The following is a 20,616-nucleotide window of genomic DNA, read 5'->3' on the forward strand; positions in this document are numbered from 1 at the left end:
TAACTAGCATTACTTATCTGGTCTGTATCCATTGTATCTAAGTTCCAAGGCTTGCTTGCAAACTGCTGTGTAATTACCAACTATACTCCAGCCCTGCTGGGAAAGTTATTCCCCATTCATTACCTTTTTTGTCCCAAAGTATACATAGACAATGGACTGTAACATTACAATGGAGGGAGGAGATGACATACCATAAATTACAAGTAGAACTTGGCCTTTCCTTCTGCATGAACTGGAAAGCCACTTATGGAAACATGGTCATTTGGCATTGGACCCATGGTGTCTTACAGACCTTAATGACTAAGGTACACAAACAACCAATCTCAAAACAACTTACGCTGTACGTTTTACTACAGCAGAAGAGCTCTGCGTGCAGGCTGGAGAGACGGCTCAGAGGTTAAGAGCACTGGCTGCTCTCTTCCAAAGGTCCTGAGTTCGATTCCCAGCAACCACATGATGGTTCACACCCATCTATAATGAGATCTGGTGTTCTCTTCTGGCATGCAGGTATACATGCAGGCAGAACATTGTATACATAATAAATAAATCTTTATTTAAAAAAAAAAAAAGGAAACAAAAGTTCTGCATGTCTCTCAGATGGGCCCTGTCAGGAAACCCATGACAAAACAATCAACTTCCCCGTTGACAGTAATAAAAGGACTCTGGACTCTCAGTAGCACAGTGCCCTCTCTGGAACAATCAATTCTGTCTATTCATGTCTTCAGTAACTTTCCCACACCACCCCAGGAAGCAGCCATTATACACTATCTCACACATACAGACTACTAGGTAACTGACAGCATACAGAATGAGGCATTGCTGAAAACAGGCAGGTTAGAGCAGGAGCAACACAGGGTTTCACCAAGCTTTTTATCTACTGTTTACAGGTTATGGCTAACTAAAAGTAACCCAAACTCCAGAAAATAAAACAGCAGAAAAAAGACTTCTACCTTTCTTCCCACTACAATTAACTGGTGTCAAATTACCTTCATTCTCCCCTCTCTCTTTTTAAGTACCTAGGTTAAATTTTTATTAAATGTTAAATCAATTTTCATTAAGGAAAAACTCAGTGAGAAAAGTGAAAATGCTAAGTAATGTTTCGAAGTGTGAGATGGCAAATGTTTGAAAAAGAAGAATTAGTCCTTCAGGAAGATGCACTGGCATCCCTTGTATGGCTTACAGAATCCTTGAACTGCAGTGTTCATGTACATACAAATCACATAAATGTTGACAACTCTAACCACCAATTTTAGGCTTTTAACTAAGGCATGTCTCTTATCTTTATCCAAGGATCCAAATTCACCTGACTTACAGACACAATCACCCTGTTCCCTGTATGAGCTACTACTTGTCACTTGATCTATCTTTCACCTAAGTTAAATGTCTTCAAGTTACCAACATTTCCACCTCATCAATTTCTAAGCTTCAAGATGATTGAAATAGGCTGTATCTTGTCTCAAAATAAACTGTGGTTCAATCAAATTTAAAGTGGTCCCACCTAACTTTAAGGCCTATCTCAACATAGAGAAGTTATTTATATTAAATACTACTGAATCCATTAAGGTTACTTTAATGGTTATTTTTCAGTACTCAACCACCACAAACAGCACTATTAACTACATACATCAAGAAACATTTACAAGTTCATTATTCAAGCAAAGACATACCTGTATCTGTGAAAGACTGAATATCATAGGTGAGGTCGACACTGAGATTTTCAGAATTTTCAGTTTTTTTAAACACTAACCCAATCACCCACATCGTGCGAAATTCTTCCCTGCAGAGAACATTACCACAGGCCATTAGGTTTCAGGAGATCAAGGCTGTTGATGGTTTGACAACCTAGGTGAGGTGTGTGGGAAATGCAATCCAAGTGTATAAGCAAATAAGTTCTAAGTCCAAACCCATCAAAACAGGCCCATCCCTCTCCATACCTGTCCTCTAGGCTACTACTAACAAACTCCCTAGACTACACTCTTACTTTCTGTGTTTGTAATGATGAGTCTAAAGTATTAATGGTACTAATAGTTATTAAATGTGTTCACAATAGTAAAGGAAGGAATCATAACACTTCTTGGAAAGGTCTGGGACAAATATATATATTTGTACTTTTGCTGGGCATGGTAGCACACACCATGGTAGGCAGATCTCAGAGATTTCCAGGCCAGCGTGGCGCACACAGGGAGACTCTGTACTCTCTATAAACAGTCCCGTGGGGTTACAGCATGCCTCAGGCTTCAGAGGGTGAAGCAACAGGAACCCCAGTTTGAGGCCAGGCTGGGTAGTATGTAAGACCCTATCTCAAAGACCTAATTCAAATAATTCCTTTATATGATTTCAAAGGAGAAAAAACAAATCTATTTGCTAGAATACACTGAGCAAATTCAAGTTACTGTTAACCTATTTCTAGATCATCCTTTCTTTAGAGTTTATCACTCACATTCTAACTTCCAAACGCAAAAGAGCAACAATAAAAGCATCAACTGATTTCTAAGACTCTAAACACAAAAGTAATCCTACTTTCCATTTACCATTCTCTGCAATGGCCCACATCCATCATGAATCAGATATTTCCAAGTTTAAATCAAAATATATTCCCTTCAAATAAAGAGCAAAGATAGATGTTTCATAGAAAGAACAGCTACAACTACTATATAAAACTGAAGGAATGTTGAATAATACTCAAAACTGTTATTAGGAAAGACCTATGGAACATCAATTCTTAATTAGACAACCAATACTTCATCATCAAGGACTATTAATGGAGAAAACTAATTTATTTCAGTGCTAATTCTTCTCAAGAAAGTTTTCAGTACTCCTGATCAGAAAAACACAGATATAAACACCAAATAACAGAAAAGACTTATGATCCACCCAAAAATGATAAGCCAGGGAAGAGGAAGACAACTAAGGTACACTGCACTTCTTTACAAAAGCTATACTCAGAAGCAGAGAAAAGTCAGCAAGTTAAAACTCAAACCACTTCAGATATATATAGTCAGGGGCTTATCTGTGGATCCTTGTAAAGCAGACAAAAAAAAAAAAAAAAAAAAAAAAAAAAAAAAAAGGAAAAGGGCAGCAGACACATCATCAGCAAAAAGTAAAGCCAGCTATAATCTACCCACAGAAGGAAATAGTGGCATATACCTGTAAGCCTAGTAAAGTCCAGCCTGAGACAAGAGGACCACAAGTCCAGGGCAGTCTGGGTTACAACCTGTCTTAAATATCAAAATCAAATAACGCATCTACACACAAGTTGAAATGGTAGGGAATGGGATTCGATTGGAAACATGCTTACTTGTCAGGACTTTCTTTAGGGGCTGGAAATGACTGGGGATTCACATGAGCCAGTGTAATAAACTCATTCTTCTCCAAGCTTCCAACCAGGATGCGGATTTTTGATTCCACCAAGCCCACCCTGGACAAACGTCATTAATATTAATGACAGATTCTATTAAAATTCATATTCAAATCAAGTCTTTGTGCAAAAAAGATAATATAAATGTTGTAAATACATACAAATATATATAAAATATACACAGCAAGGCTATTGACACAAAGATAAAACTAAGAGAGTTAGGATCTACCAAAATATGCCAAACTGGATGAAGAAAAAGAGAACTGGACAACTTTATGCAAACAGAAAGTTTTGAGAATTATACCAGGCATAAACATCAGCAAGCCAAGCCAAGCAATGCTGAACAGTCAAGAAATGAGCTGTGGGTCTTTCTAACGCAGTAAATCAGTAGGCTCCTTTAGCACGTGATGCCTCCCACACTTGAGTGCTGAGCTATCTATCAGATTCATTTCGGGGAAAGCCTCCTCCAGCTACTTACCATTCCAGACGCTGCTTTTCCGTGGGCGCACTTGCTAGAAGTACAATATAATGCCTTTGAAGATAAAGACAACACGCTATTTACTTTATTTATGTGCTTTGTGCTGGATCTTATAACCACAGTGTAATAAGCTCCTCACACTTATAAACCAACATTGATGCAGTAAGGGGGTTTGGCAATCGGTGTGCATATAAAATCATGAAAGCTAAACTAGATTCCACTATTGGCAAGTTGGATTTTCTAAAACAACAGAATAGGAAGAGTAGCTCAATTTTCAAAGAGGAAAAAACATTAAGTGGTGAGTGTTCTGCCTAGAAAATCAACAAAGTTGCTTATGGAAAACAATCTTTCAAAAGAAAAGAGTTTTCATGGAAACAAACAAAAAACAAACAGGCTGTTGACACAAACACAATCACTAATATACATACTGCTACAAAAGTTAACTTCAAAAATAACATCAAGCACATCAGGCTTCTGTTAGTATCATCTGGTCTTTTATCAATCAAACTGAAGCTGGAGTCAGGCCCTCCACCTACCCAAAATGGTATGAATCCCTGCAACAGAGTAAGACTACCCTGAGAGTAAAGAATGGGAGTCCTACTCACAACCTAATTCTCATTTAAAATGTACAAATGACAAGTCTTTATTTCAATAAATACCACCATGGGCAAGTATCTATTCTTATGACTTTTAAAAGCAAGTACAACTTAATTACTAGACAATTAATTTTTCTTGCACTAAAAAATTGAGTAAATCACAGGGCACAGCAGCACCAGACTCTAATACTAGCACTCTAGGAGGCAGAGGCAGGTGGGTCTCTGTGAGTTCGAGGCCAGCCTGGTCAACAAAGTGAGTCCAAGACAGCAAAGGCTACACAGAAAAACCCTGTCTCAAATAAGCAAAACAAAAACAAAAACAAAAAACCAAAAAACCTAACAACAGACAAAAAAACAAAAAACTGAATAAAACCACTCTGCATATTCCTTTTACAATCATAGCAAGCTGAGCACATAAAAAGCTTTGGCTCAAAAGCAAACTGACATTACCTAGTGGATACTAGACAAGAAAGTGCCAGTCTTTGAAAAGTCTGAGAACCTTCTAGTGTTCTTTTACATTTTGCAAGTAATGTTGCCACTCAAAAGCAAAATAGCTTGGGAGGCAGAGGCAGGTGGATCACTGTGAGTTCAAGGCCAGCCTGGTCTACAAAGCAACTCCAGGAGAGTCAAGGCTACACAGAGAGACCCTGTCTCGAAAAGAACAAAACAAAAAAGCAAAATAGCTTGAAAAATCAAACAGAACTAGCAACCATAATTACAAAAAAATTCATGACTGTTTAAGTCTGATGAATTAGAGCATTTTTCTTCAGCAGTATGTCTCTAACGAGCTTATCTAGTAAGCCAGGCATGGTGGTGCACACCTTTAATCCCAGCACTCGAGAGGCAGAGGCAGGTGGATCGCTGTGAGTTCGAGGCCAGCCGGGTCTACAAAGCGAGTCCAGGACAGCCAAGGCTAACACAGAGAAAACCTGTCTTGGGGGAGGGAGAAAAAAAAAAGCCAACAACAAAAAAGAGCTCACCTATTAAACAACTCAATTGTTCACAACTTTTTAACTCTAAACACAGCTCTAAAAATACATGCCACCCGGACAATAGAATGGCATTTTTCTTTGTGAAAAAGTATTGCCAAATTAACTAAATTATCAGAAATTTATAAACTCAAGTAGAGAAAAATATACAAAAGTCCCAGACACACAGAAATGAGGTGTGTCTATAGAATACATAGCTATGGAGAACTTCCTTTCCCATTTGGTCAGCATTAGTTAAAAACAACCCAAATGCAAACAGTCAATCAAGAGTCACATAAAAGCACTAAAAGTTCATGCATTTTGTTTATAGAGAAACTCATACAAATCAAACAAAATTCTGACATGCTTAATCACATTTCCAGGTTACTGAGTCAAAGAGCAGGTGACCTCATTATGGGAAAAGAAAGAGGAGATGCAAGCACTCTCAGGTAGTAGCAGCTGTCAGAGCTGACAACCAATATAAAACCTAGGCATGCACACGAAACTTCACAAGCATCAAGCTGCCTGCTTTTGACATCGCACAGCTTTTCTAATTTCATCTTAGTGCAGTTAAACTGGACTCATTACTCAGGCTGGACAGGCACTTAAACCTCTTGCCTCCACTTCCCAAGTGCTGGGATTACAGGCTAGCATCAATATCCCCCCCACTCCCCTGAAAATTAATACTCTAATCGATCATCTGGATCTTCAACAAATTATTAGATGATGCAGCCTAATATTTTCTATTTGCAAATACAAAATATATAATCCACTTGAATATAATAATTTTGTTGGCAATTCCACTCTTTGAAGCCTATAATTCAATTTGACTATTGGGGAAATCTAATGGGTTAGGGGTTCAAATTTCTTCTCTGTATATTTAGACACTCATATTTATAAGTAAATATCTCATAACAAGATTTATAGGATAAATTTATAAACAGGTACATTTAAACAAAAGTGATATAAAATCAATTATTTAAAAAGTAAGCTGTAGCTGGGCATGGTGGCACATGCCTTTAATCCCAGCACTGGAGAGGCAGAGGCAGAGGCAGATGGATTTCTGTGAGTTCGAGACCAGCCTGTTCTACAAAGTGAGATCAGGACAGCCAGGGCTGTTACACAGAGAAACCCTGTCTGAAAACAAAACACAACACAAAACAGTAACAAAAAACCAGTTGACTAGAAAAGAAATGAAATCCAAACTCTCCAATTAGTTTTCTAAAAATCTACACTTTTATTTTAGTTTTTGTGTGTGGGTTTTTGTATGTTTGCATGCAGTGCCCACGAAGCCAGAAGATCTTCGATCCCCTGGAACAGGAGTTACAGATGGCTATGAGAGGCCCACGTGAGTCCTGGAAATTGGATCTTCTGGAAGGGCAGCCAGTGCTCGTAACTGCTGAGTGGCCTTTTAGTCCCAAACTGCTTTTTAAGAAACTAGAGCTGGTATTCAATTCCTATAATCCCTCTAGACCAGATGCATTCCCCTCAAAATGTGGTGATACTCTTCAGGTCTGCCAGGCATCAGCTAGCTAAAACATCTCCAAGGAAAATCTAAGGTTAATACAATTGTCATTACCATTCCCTTAAGATTTTAAGTTTCCCATTTATTTTATTCCTTAATGAATTAAAGTTTATGTGAAAATGTTCTGGGGCTAAGAACATAACCTCAGCTGGTAGAGTGTTTTCTTATGTAAAAAGTTCTAAGACTACTTTATTGTTATAAAGTTATTTACCAAAAAAGCATTCTGTAAGTAGGTTTCTTAGCCATTTCATCTCAATACTTTACCTGGGTAGATGACAGCTCAAATACCAAGCACTGAAAGAAAAACCTATCTCTTAGTCAAAATCCATATAATTAATTGTTTATTAACTCCATAACCAAGAACTACAGTTCACTAAAGGTGTGTTGCTGGTTTACTGTTGGGAGAGTGGGGGTTGAGGGTTGTTCATGTATCCCAAGCTGATTTTGAACTTGCTATATAGTTCAGGCTGGCCTTCAATCTTGGTCCTCCTGCCTTTGCCTCCCAAATGATAAGATACAGTGTGCCCCCCACCAAACCCAGATTTTATAACCAATCATAAGGCTCAAGTTTTATACATACATTACATTTATTTTCCTAGTATATTTCTCCTGTTCATTGTGAAACATAATGACTAAAATGAATATTATTCACACTTCCTAATGTACATTTGTTATTAATTAACAAGTTAAAAATCTGAAAATACAACACTCAGGAAGCAGAGGAAGGTGGATCTCTTTGAGTTCAAGGCCAGCCTGGTCTACAAAGTAAGTTCAGGACAGGGCTCTGTTACACACAGAAATCGTGCCCCAAAAGCCAAAACAAAACAAAAACCAAACAAACAAACAAAAAAACTTCAAGTATTTCTTAAAACTTTAAAATTATACACAACAATGCCACTCCTTCAGGAAAATTCCCGCCCTCGCCCCCTTTGAAAATGGATGAATTTTCATTTAGGCTCAGGTCCCCTCCCGTCCAAGAATAACAGGGGTATTTCACACAATTTAATATCCTAAGTAAAGAAAAGGTGCCACTTTCCAGGGCATGCTTCCCACAAACCCAACCAACTTTGGTTACAGCAAACTAAGAATCCCACTTCAAGGTACAGCGTGGTTTCACATGGAGAGACATTTAAACTACTTGAATCTGTATGCTCTGTGAGCCTAAGACAGACCTCACTGTGTTTTGAAAGCATTTGTACAGAGCACAGTGCCTTATATTCTCCAGGACACTCATGTTTAAAATTCTGTGAAATAAACGTGTTGCTACACCCTCATCTTTTTAGTCCTTTCAAATAAAAATCTGACTGCCTCAGGTGTCAGAGAAAGTATTAACAGGCCCAGTGGTGATGGCCTTTAATCCCAGCACTCGGGAGGCAGAGGTAGGCAGATCTCTGTGAGTTAGAGGCCAGCCTGGTCTACAGACTGAACTTCAGGATAGGTAAGGCTACATAGAGCAACCCTATTTTAATAAGCGTGAAAAAGAAAAAGAGGCTGGGTGTGGTGGCACACGCCTGTAATCCCAGCACTCGAGAGGCAGAGGCAGGTGGATCACCACTGAGTTAGAGGCCAGCCTAGTCTACAAAGCAAGGCCAGGACAGCCAGGGCTACACACAAAGAAACCCTGTCTCAAAACATAACAAAAAAAGAACCCTTTTGCCAGCCAAGACCTTCCAGGTGCTACAGGAAAGACTCAGGCGTGGTGAAGATCCACCAGCACACCTTTCGCAGTCCTTGCAATGTTGGAGTATAAAAGCTGGAGTAGGGGATGTTCCATGCTAGCATTTGCCTTTCCTGAAGCACAAGAAGCTAACAAAACAGAAATTTTCATCTTTCTCCAGCTCTTACAATTATGGGTATGAGACAGGAAAAGGAAGTGCTCATGTTTGAAACTTGGTAACTTAGAAATGCTGCTTTCTGCCTTTGATGCCTTATTCTTTTTGATGTAACCATATCTCGAGTATGGTAGTTTTCAAGCACTGGCATATACGATTGTTAAATGTTCATTGGTTCTTTCCTCAACATTAAAAAAATAGAATTATCTGCCAATAGGAAGTAAGATCCATAGAGAATTAGCGATGAAACACAAGCATTCCAATACCATACTACTTAGACTTTTACTGACAAAAATGGTGCTCCCAGAACACAACAATAAAACTGGCTCCATCACTGCTTATTCATGCAATATACAGAAACAAAACACGGAGACATCATGGAGGTCATCATTCTCACTTTTAATTTGGGAAAAGTATAAAATAATTTTGCTTAAATTATTATAACAAAACACAATCCAACACAAAATCAAATGGTCAGGAAAGTCTCAAGCATTAAAGCAAAAATTTAAGTGGGACTTTGCTAAATTTCCAACCCAGGGCAAATAAAGCTCGAGTCCATATTTGGTTTTTGTTCTTTCTTTAAGATTTATTGTAACTTACACTTTTCAACACAACACAATTCACGAGGCTTTTAACCACTAAGGTGTTAAAGCATTAAAGACATTAATAAAAATTATACCCACTTAAATTGTTAGAAAACTATTCGCAGACATATTTTTGAAAGGGGAAATATGCCGATAATTATTGAAAACATGTAATCAGCCAAACACTGACATCCTATTAGGTCTGTGCGTGTTCTCAAATACCCTGGTAAGTTTTCAAATTAAACATTAACAAGTCTGTAAGAAGTTTCTTGAGAGAGAACCGTAACTAGATTGTTAAGCGCTCACCCGCTTGCTAAGGTGCAAACTGTCCTGGTCACAAGTGATAGACCTAGAAGAACTGAGGCTGGTGACACACAGTAGAAACGCTAGGTCAATCAAACAACAAAACTGTAAGGCTGACACACTGTACTGATAAAAGAAAGGAAAACAAAACAAAACCAGTTTACTAAAAATGCTAAGTCCTTTGTGACAGTAAGGAAACTTCTACAGACACTGGAGAGAGACTTGTTCACTAATCTTGTAAGAGGAGATACCACATATGCCACTGTTAAACCACTACTTAAGAGCAACATGGCTGACATGCCTTAAAATACATACTTGTACTTTTGAAAGAAGTTTGGAGCTTCAAAAAGTTTGGACCACTCTGCCTTACTCAGCAAAATTTCATCTGTGATAGCAAGACCTAAATTAAAAACATATTAGAATATTTATGTTTCAACCTAGCAATCTAGAATTTTAAGTAACTTTAAACACACCACATGCATACGCTATAATCCTAAACATTAGCAAACAGAAGGTTTACTTTATGACCTTAGAGCATATTCTTACACATATTTTGAAAGCACTAATAATTTTTCTGAGAACCACATTCCTGGTAACGCCATTATTAATAAAATGCCATGCTCACAGGAAGACTCAAGCTGAAGCACAGTAGTTACCTGAGGAAGAAAATTTCCTCATATGTCTCTTTGCCTTTTAAAAAACAACTTACTGCCATCTCTAAAAGGCCAAGAAGTCTTTCCCAATAAAAAGTTTCCTTGCCTGGAAGTCAAGAGCAGTCAACTTAAAGTTGAAAAAGGTACACAGACTTTTCTACCTGATGCCTTTAGCCATCTTGGTCTTTGAGGAATTAAGATAGCAATTAAGCAATACTTTTTAAATTTACAATAATCTGGGGCCCAATCATACTCCGAGTTCTTTCCTAGGAGTGTTAAGAGCCCACACATGCCTTGAGTGACCCACGAAGACGAAATGGCATCAGCTCTGATGTTATAAGGCTCTGACAGAGCCCTGACCCAAGCCATAATGTCCAAGTCTTTCAGTGTTGCTTCGCTTTCTAACATACTGTCATAGTCAACTGCTTAGATCGCTGCTGATTACTCTTCAGTATGTAACCAAAAATAAATGCACAAATCCAGCTTGGCAATTAAGTTAAATTGCACAACTAGCTAACTATTGGGTCTGAAACAGCAGGCAGACCCTTTGTGTATAAAGTAAGCAGAAGCAGAAACACTTACCTTGCTTAAACTCCTCAACCATGACCATCCGTGTTGAAACGGACACATTGTACGTGGAGTTCTGTTGTGGGTATGCTGGTGTAATTATAGGCATAAGATGGTACCTATCACTGGGGTTTACCTACATACAACAACAGCCAATCAGTTTCTTCAAGTACATATACAACAGATACTTGGACTTTACCCCTTGTTAAACTGAACCAATGATTACATTTTACTTCATTCATAGCTGGAGGTGAGAAATAAAAAACTTGTCAGGAGATTTATAACAGAAGCTTTTTACAGAACGGAAGATATAGGCAACAGTCTGTTCCCATGCTGGAGGTGGGACTACCTTGCAACCTGACTGTGTGCACCTGCTAGGCAAAAACAAAGCATAACAGAAAGATGTACTTGCAAATCTACTGCTTTTCTGAATTCAGCAGAATAAATGAGGGTGCCTACAGAACTACACTTTCGTTAGTGTCCTTATAAAACTCACTTTAAACAAGATGGGACTGACCTTCCAGCTTTCAGCTTTAGCACATTACCACAGGGTAGAACAGCTCTGGGCTGGGGAGACAACAGAATGACTGAGTAACTGCTTGTCTGTACACTAAGTGGTCCATCCCCACAGCGGCAACTACAACTCACACTCTCTCTTAACCACCTTGAGGCTTAGGCAACTTGAAAGCACTCAGCTTGGGGCAGACCCCAACAGAACTTAAAAGGTTTTGATATTGGAAAAAATAAATTTTTAAAAATTATAATCTCAAAGAACTACAGTTTTGATTCAAGTTAATTCCTTTTATCAACTCATAAAGCTAATGTTACTTAATTCTAAAAAGTGTAAATGCTCTGTAACTTCTCAACAAAACGAATGCTCTTCCTTTAACCGATCCACTTCTGCATCTCTTAAACATCTAAACCAATTTTACAATTAGAGCAAGGTCACTGCAGTACTGCTTAGGAGTCATATGCTATATAGAAATATTATGCAAGAGCTTTCTAGAACAAGCCAATTTTAACAAACTACTTAGTTCAAATAAAAAAATATACAGGGATTTTTAGTATCCTTTATTTTTTTTTTTAAGCACAAACTCCCACACAACTATGACTTACAAGATAGTTCTATGGAATAAGTTGTTAGTGAAATCTGTATCAACTGTGTACAATTAAATGTGGTTTACAGGGTACATCATTACAGTTCTCACACCAGAGGACAATTAGAGAGCAGGTCAACTATAACAAGTGTAATATGGGTGCATCCACTCATTTGTAAGGACTGGACAGCCTCCTTGAGGTTTATGCAGGTGACTTTTGTTATTGAACAGTGTGAATTTGTAGGGGAAAAAATAATACACTAACCCTTGGGTCCCACACAGGCAAATTAAGATTGCATTCTTCAGGCTGTTTCAATAGCACTGGATTTGGCCATTCCCTGTTCAAAAAGATTGTAGCACTTGATAAGACTACTGGACATTAGCATCTAAACGTACTCTGTTAAACATACAGCATTCGTGAATGTGACCCTACTTCACTCATTTGGCATATACACCATAGCCTCTCAGATCCTTTCTTTTGACGTTATATTCCTCTATAAAATTAAACCATTTGTTAGCTTTCTCAAACTCATGTCAAACGTCTGCTCTGATAAAGCACTATTCAAATAAAGAAGCACTGTCTTGAGACATCTAATGTGTTATTTACCCTCAACCTTTAAAAAGATTAATCCCATTCAGAGAAAAAAATCCTGCCTTTATACTAATTCCATCCACGTGCATGAGAAGCTATTTCTGACTATAGTCAAATGCTAGAAATAACTGTAAAAGTCAACAAGGGCAATCTATTACTCTATACATGGTACAGTCATATAAATATACTCATGCTACTTCAGTCAGTTATACAGATGAAAAATGTTTGCTTTGCTTAGTATAAATCAAGCTGACCTACTAGAAATGTTTGTGTGTTGCCTTACGAGAAGCTCTAAGTCTAATCTCTTTACAGCTCACTCTACATGACAAAGGCAAAGCAACACAACCATACTGGGAAGATGCGCAGCTAGAAACTAAATCCACGTAATCTAACTGCTGCAAAATGACTACAAAGGATCCATTCTTTTTTTCACATGGAAGAAAGGAAGGAGTAGGGAATATGAAAGATAATTAGATTAAAACTCTAACTTTTGGGGTCAAGGTAACCAGAACAAACTGGCAGTGTCTCAGACTTTTTAAAAATCAAATTTTATCACCATGCACATCTTGATTAGGAAACTTTAATAGCTCTATCCTGGGCTAACAATGAGTCTCAAAGGATCCAGTGACTACATTTTTCAGCCACTTAATATATTTTTAAAACTTTCTCATAAAAGTGACACCTTTAAGGTCTTGTCAAAATAATGAACAGTAATGAAAATTAATGGAAAAAAATTAAAGTAAAAAGTAAAGCAATCACAAAAACAATAGCCTATGGATTACGAAACATTCAGATCGAAAGTAGTGGTGTGTGTGTAAGTTCTACCCAACCTATTAACGCATCAGATCTCAGCACACATAGAGTAGCTAAAGTTCAGAGTTTATTTGGAGGGTAGGCTCACACAAATAGCAGAGGTTTTATCTGCCTTATGATCCTGGCAGATTTGGGGAAAAGAAACAGCGAGTTAAGGTTTGTCTTTTCATATACAATGTCTCTTCCCAACATGGTAGCTGTTATCTTGAACTAAAGCTTGTTGGGTTTTTGGCAGCACTGGTGAATGAACACAAGGCCTGTGCGTGTCAGGCAAGCATTCTAACACTGAGCTACACCCTCAGCCCACAAACTAAAATTGGAATCTGAAACCAGCTGTGGAAATGTCATAGAAATAAGACTAAACTTCAGTGTCTACAATCAATTTTATTGTAATATAATCTAAAAACATACCATTTAGAAAATACCAAGAAAAATTTATGTACAAGAGTTGATGCTATTGCATTTGGATAAAGCTGGCAAGTTCTTGCTACTAGCATAGCCCAGGAAACACCACCGAGGAAACCTAATATATTGGAATAGATGTTGTGCCCTGTTGATAAGGGAAAAGCAAAAAGATTAAGTTAGTGTTGATAAAGAGCTTAAATGTTTTTAATAAGCTAGCCAACAAATTCTGAACTCACGTTTGGCCCACAGTTTGATGGCTCTCAGAGTTAACCTGAAGTTGTCAATGTTTGGTACTAGATGTAAAATCTCATCGGTTACCCTGCAACCTGATTAACAGGAGTGAGAGAAACAGAACATTAAGCCATCAAAGATATTATGATAGTGCCACTCAATTTTCTAAGACTATCCTCAAACTGAGACCTTATTTGGCAGAACAAGTATGTGAACTCAGTAGTTAAAAAGGCCTATCCCAAGCACCATGCTAAACCAGAACTAACAGTAGTCTGCCTCCTCTCAAACTTGCAGCTCATATTGAAACTCTTTCCTGTCTAGATGCCCCGAGGAATTAGTCCACCTAAGCTTCCAATAGCTCCCCAAAGCACTGTAATAAGCTATCCTAATACTTTTTGAAAGAGAAAGCCCCAACTGGGCATGGTGGTGCACACCTTTAATCCCAGCACTCAGGGAGGCAGAGGCAGACAGATTGCTGTGAGTTCAAGGCCAGCCTGGTCTATAAAGGGAGTCCAGGACAGCCAAGGCTACAGAGAAAAACTTTGTCTCAAACAAACAAACAACTCTTTTCACTTATTTGATAATATTATAAAGCAACTATCAAGTGCAAATTAATGGGAGCTACACAGTAAAACCTCAATCACTAGCAGCATTACAAATGTTAATCTTTTTAAGGATATCAAATACCATTAATTAACAGGGAAAAGTAAGGTCATCGGTGAGCAAATAAACTAGCAGACACTACTCTATAGTCTATCAAGTAAAGAATGTTTTATTACATTCATTATGCATTTACACTGACTATAAAAACCTTCATTACAAAGCATACATTTTTAAAAACTGTTATTTACTATTTGATAAAAAGCCATCCAACTTCACAAAAAGAAGCAGGCTTTTACATACCATTAAGGCTTCTTATGCATCTTATATCTAGGTTTTTAAGCAGACTGTCATCTCGTAGGTCCAAATCTTCTGGAATAGTCTGCAGTGCTAATCTTGCAAACAAAATATCAATCTAAAACAAAAATAAAATCTAACATTCCATATCTGTCAAACTAATCTTAAGGCATTTCTATTAATAAAAAATTCTTAAAGCCCTCTCATCAACCAAAAACACTGCAATAGCTACAACGGCCTCACAAGAAGCCCACACTGCAGACACAGGCATATTAATCACATGGTGATATGAAATAGAATGTAAAATAGTACATGTCATTTCAACCAGTAAGACTTTGCTACACAAAAACACTAGAATTAACATTAGGCTTAGCATCTGTAGGAGCTGCAAGATGCCTCCATACTTACAGGGACAAAATATGAGGCAGATATACTCACCCTAAGCTCAGAAAGGAGCTCACATACTTATTTTCACATTAAAAAAATAGTAGGTAATGGATGTTACCTTATATTTTAAATACAGATATCTTTATATTTAAATACTGGCTTTTAATATTTAGTTATCATTCTTGCCTACTTATTGAAACCAATAGTTCAACCTTTCACAAAAATTAGGTATCTTATATAGCAATTCTAAAAACTCCTCCTGCAACTACATTCAAAAAGCCAGCAGCAAGTTACTATTCTTCCAGTATCTCAAGTTTTATAATTAGAATATTATAATCAGGGCACTATTAATTTTACAATATAAGTAAAGTAACTAAGAAACAAGTTCTGTGGCAACAGCTTTCTGTGCTCTAAAACACGAGGGTTGGGCACTAGCTCTCCTGTCAAAGTAATTTAAGTGGTCTAGTGTGGTGGCGCACACCTTTAACCCCAGGACTTGGGAGGCAGAGGCAGGTCTACAAAGTGAGTTCAAGACAGCCAAGGCTACACAGAGAAATCCTGTCTCGAAGGAAACAGAAAAAAATAAAACAAGAATAACAAAACAAGGTGCTTTAAGTGAGGTCAGCTCACACAGCCTCTATCTTTTATTTATCTGTATTTATGTAAATGAACCCAAAGAGAAAGGCTACTTGCAAAAGCAGACTCTGGGATATTGCCTGACCCAGAACACAAAGTTCCCATGGGAAGAAACTACCACAGCGCTGCTCTGCAGCAGCTTCCCATCCTAAGTCCTTTGCTTCAGCTCATAATTCCACTTGGTGTTGAAAAGAACCTAGGACATATATTCTACAAAGAAAAGGCACCCCTTTCCGTGACCAAAAGGGAAAAATATATATATATTAGTATCAACCAACTCAACGTCTTCCTAGCAATCAATTTTTTATCTAAACTGACAAAAATTCAGGATAGTCCATACCAAAAGCAGCTGTCTGGGAGTAGGCCTTACCTCTATTCCATCAAAACAGAGTTTGATAACAGGTACAAATGCCTCTTCAACAGCCTGTGAGAAAGTGAACAAGTTTAGTTCTCAAAACTTCACCATCAGCCCACACTAAACACATCCACTACCTTTTTACTGTCTGTCTGAGCTAGGGTCTGAGTACAGGCTGGCCTCCAACAGACCACACATACTAGCTGAGAATACCCTGAACTTCCTGATCTTCCTGTCTCTACTTCCCAAATGCCAGGAATACAGGCATGCTACATGTGACTACTACTGCTACTTTTTTAAAAAAACATGGCACTTGAAACTGAACATAGTTTAGCATACAGCTCAACAAAAATAAGTTCTGAGGTTCAAAATACTCCATTTCTATCATGAGGAATGTAGCTAGTCATAGATTATTTGCTGTGCTTGTTTCTATTTCATAATTTCTAAGGAACTTACATGTTTGTTATTCTAGTTTTATTGTAAAATACAAAGGCAAATGCATGCTGAGTGTTTAAAATAGCTTGGCAAATCAGTCAGCTCAATTAAGTGATTCCTCTGTCTGTAATATAAATTTCTCTCAACGTACTAAATAGCATTTTTACACTCTTCATCTCTTGCCCCAATATTTACATACTCTTAAGTCTTTTACTTCTTCTTGTAATTTCAATTTCTCATAGAATGAGGTGAAAAAGTCACTTCGATCAACATGTCTTGGTGCAACACACAATGCATCAATATCAGCACCTTAAAAAAAAAAAACATCACACAGTGGTACAAAGACTGTCTCTTATCAATACAGTATTTGATATTGTTTGATGAGCTAAATGATGAGCATGGTTTTCTTCAGGCATGCTGTATTTAAAATAAGTGGACTCCATAAAGTCAAAACAAGAGTGAGCCAGGTCTTTCCTGGAAAGCACTTATGCATGGTCTTCATTTCATTACTAAACAAACCAATTTTCCTTTATGTCTTTTGCACTGGTGCTCACGGCGTCTCTGCTCAAAGTATTAAAACTAAAATTTTGAATAGAGAAATGTCCACTGAATGAGGTCAATGCTCAAAACTAGGTTCATACTCAAAGTGACCTGCAGAGCACTACAAAGCACACAGGACATATTAAAAATAAACATATTACATGAGCAATGAGACAGAGAGAGCAGAGTACCAAGGCATACACAGTCCTACAGGGGAGACACCTTAGAACATATTCATTCTGGCTTAAGAGTGTGATCTCACCCAGGGCCTACAATTCCAGCTCTTGAAGAAACAGAAGCAGATGGATCTCTGAATTCAAGGCCAGTCTGGTTTACAAAGCGAGTCCAGGACAGGCAAGACTACACAAGAGAGAAACCTTAATTCGAAAAATTTTTAAATGATCTCTTCTACATGAGCTGTATACACTGGTTCTCCCTGCCTTTTCTAAAATTCTAACTTCTAGTTGTTGAGAGTAAAATTAAGCCCAGTGGTGCTGCATACCTTTAATCCCAGCGCTTGGAAGGCAGAGGCAAGTCAATCTCTGAGTTGAAGGGCAGTCTACAAAAAGAGTGCCAGGACATCCAGGGCTACACAAAGGAGCTCAGAGTTTTCAAGACAGGGCTTCTCTGTGTAGCCCTGGCTGTCCTGGAACTTCCTCTATAGACCAAGCTGGCAAAAAAACAAACAAACAAACAAACAAACAAAAAACAAAAAAACTGGCAGAGCACTCCAGATGGGTTCCAAGTACCCACATGGCAGGTCACATTAGTTGTTTAAATTCCAGATCAAAATAATTCAATGCCCTCTTCTAGCTTCTGCAGGTATCACACGTGTATCACACATGATACACATACATACATACATACATACATACACACACACAAACATATATACACACATGCAAATAAGCAGACAAAAAAATCCATACACAGACAAAAAATAAGGTTTTTAAGTAAATATTCAATGTGATCACCAGTAGCTATAACACACTGGTTTGATTATTGGCTAGGCTGCATTTTACAATGTATCTACAATAAAGAAATGAAGACAAAGAGAGTGACAAAACTTTCTTAGAACCTTGGCACTTTCTTCTCAAACCCAGTGATACTCTTCAGAAAGGAAGAAAGAATCTATAGAGAACGGTCCATAAACCCTAACAGGAGCTGCTCTGCACTTGCACTTTCCAATGAGGCAGCCAGCTAAGTGCTATTTGAAATAAAAAAGATGGCTTACTCCACTGGTAAACTGAGCTTATTACTGTACGGCATTACAGACATCGGGTATAGACATCTGTATGATCTTTTCTGAAGAATTTAAGACTCTTTAAGGATTCTTGCTTCCATACTAACCAAAGCTTGAGAATGATTCACTAAAACCTGTCATAATCTTAAGAAATAAAAGTTCTACTAGCTCAAAATAAGCAAAATATCACCTACCTTTCGTATGTACTCCTAGTCTGTAAGATCCAAATGTAAAAATTTTTCCTCCAACATTTTCAATTACAGATTGTGGAAGGTTCTGTTTAACAAAATAATGGATATCAGTAAAGCATCAGGGAAACCAATTCAAATGGCACAACTTATTTCTGAGTTGTTATTTGATGATGGAGGGAGGGTGTTCTTTCTGGCTTTTTGTTTGTTACTCCCAAATCCTGGAATTATAAAAATGTTATTGATGATGTACTTTACAAAAGTAAAGGGATAGGGTTCATATTGCAGAGCATCTACCTAGCACTCATGGAGTCCTGGGCTGACAGCAGCACTACGTTAACACTGGGATGGCGGCACACACCTGTAATCTTTAGCACTCAGGAGGTGGTAGAAAGAGGATCAAAATTCAAGGTCATCCTCAGCTTTATATCAATAGATAGATAGATAGACAGATAGATACTCAAACCTAAAAACAAAAAACAAACAAAACACACACACACACACACAAATACGGGGCTGGAAAGGTGGCTCAGAGGTTAAGAGCACTGGCTGTTCTTCCAGAAGTCCTGAGTTCAATTCCCAGCAACCACATGGTAGCTCACAACCATCTACAGTGAGACCTGGTGCCCTTTTCTGGTGTGCATGCACATATGTAGGCAGAGCACTGTATAAATAATAAATAAATCTTTAACTGCATGCCTATAATCCCAGCACTCAGGGAGGCAGAGGCAAGTGGATTACTCCCAGCCCAGTTTACAAAGCGAGTCCAAGACAGCCAAGGCTACACAGAGAAACCCTGTCTTGAAAAATCAAAACCAAAAAACCAAAAAAAAGAAAGAAAGGCAGGTGTACATGTGCATGCATTTAGTCTTTTGGATGAAAATGGAGGGAACCAAAGATCATGTTAAGCAAAATCAGCCAAACTCAGGCAAACAATAATGTATATTGTGTCTCATTTGTGCAATTTAGACAGACACAGAGGTGAAGACAACCAACAGCAGAGAAATGGGCAGAGGAAGCTGATAGTGAAGTCTAATGCTGAACATAGATGAATGTTAAATACAAAGCCTCTGTTCTACCTGTTTACTAAAATACCAAATGAAAGGAGCACTGGTTCAAGAAACTTAATCAAGTCCTCCAGTCCCTGGAGGAAAGAACAAAACTGCCCAACAAGACAGGCATGGTACACTCCCTGCAATCCCAGCATAGTTTATAACCCAACACTGTAAAGCTCCGAGGAGGTGGAAGGTCAAGGGCAATCTGGACTACCTGAAACCTTGTCTGAAAAGACAAGGGAGGCCTAGTTTCACATAAAAACCAAGAGGTTTTGACCAGCAGTGGTAGCAAACAACTGTACTCCCAGAACCAGGAAGACACAAGCAAAGTCATCACTAGACCCAGGGCACCAAGTCCAAAGTCCACCCGGGCTGCATATTAAAACCCTGTGTCAAAATACAAATCAGTTGTGGCTTTGTCTACTTGACTAGGGTCTTTAGGATTCTAAGAAAAAGTTCTCAAAAAACGCATGCTTCCTACACAAGGCAAGTACCAACCAACCTCAATGATTAAAAACACTTAAGCAAGCCGAAAGTGGTGGCAGACTCCTTTAATCTCAGCACTTGGGAGGGAGAGGCAGGAGGATCACTGTGAGTCGAGGCCAGCCTGGTCTACAAAGCCAAGTCCAGGAAAGCCAAGGGTACACAGAGAAACTCTTTCCAGAAATTAAAAAAAGAAAGAAAAAAAGAAGAGAAAAGAAAAGAAAGAAAAAGAGAGAAAGAGAAAAGAAGCATGTGGGACACAAAACCCACCATTTAGAATGTTCCAGTTGCTCAATTTTTAATCAGATGTTTAAAACCTATTTTATGAACATTATCTATTTATTGGAAAACCAAGTAATTTTCACTCTCCCTCTTCTTCCTTTACTTCTCTATCA

The 20,616-nt window shown here is 38.1% G+C and overlaps 1 protein-coding gene across 4 annotated transcripts in view; it reads right to left on the reverse strand.

Moving 5' to 3' along the window:
* Positions 1 to 20,616, reverse strand: part of PAPOLA (poly(A) polymerase alpha) — a 58,438-nt gene that overhangs the window by 19,320 nt on the left and 18,502 nt on the right. For all 4 annotated transcript variants that reach the window (XM_084792656.1, XM_084792654.1, XM_084792655.1 and 1 more), the window contains exons 4-15: positions 18,690 to 18,771; positions 16,912 to 17,021; positions 16,293 to 16,346; positions 14,906 to 15,017; positions 14,008 to 14,097; positions 13,778 to 13,916; positions 12,227 to 12,299; positions 10,880 to 11,000; positions 9,960 to 10,044; positions 3,837 to 3,890; positions 3,299 to 3,418; positions 1,668 to 1,777 (exon numbers count right to left, since the gene is read on the reverse strand). In XM_084792656.1, coding sequence (XP_084648782.1) covers positions 1,668 to 1,777; positions 3,299 to 3,418; positions 3,837 to 3,890; positions 9,960 to 10,044; positions 10,880 to 11,000; positions 12,227 to 12,299; positions 13,778 to 13,916; positions 14,008 to 14,097; positions 14,906 to 15,017; positions 16,293 to 16,346; positions 16,912 to 17,021; positions 18,690 to 18,771 — 1,150 coding nt within the window. The remainder of the gene's footprint in view (positions 1 to 1,667; positions 1,778 to 3,298; positions 3,419 to 3,836; positions 3,891 to 9,959; positions 10,045 to 10,879; positions 11,001 to 12,226; positions 12,300 to 13,777; positions 13,917 to 14,007; positions 14,098 to 14,905; positions 15,018 to 16,292; positions 16,347 to 16,911; positions 17,022 to 18,689; positions 18,772 to 20,616) is intronic.

The sequence above is a fragment of the Acomys minous genome (assembly GCF_964271855.1).
Source record: "Acomys minous genome assembly, chromosome: 8".
NCBI lineage: Eukaryota > Metazoa > Chordata > Mammalia > Rodentia > Muridae > Acomys > Acomys minous.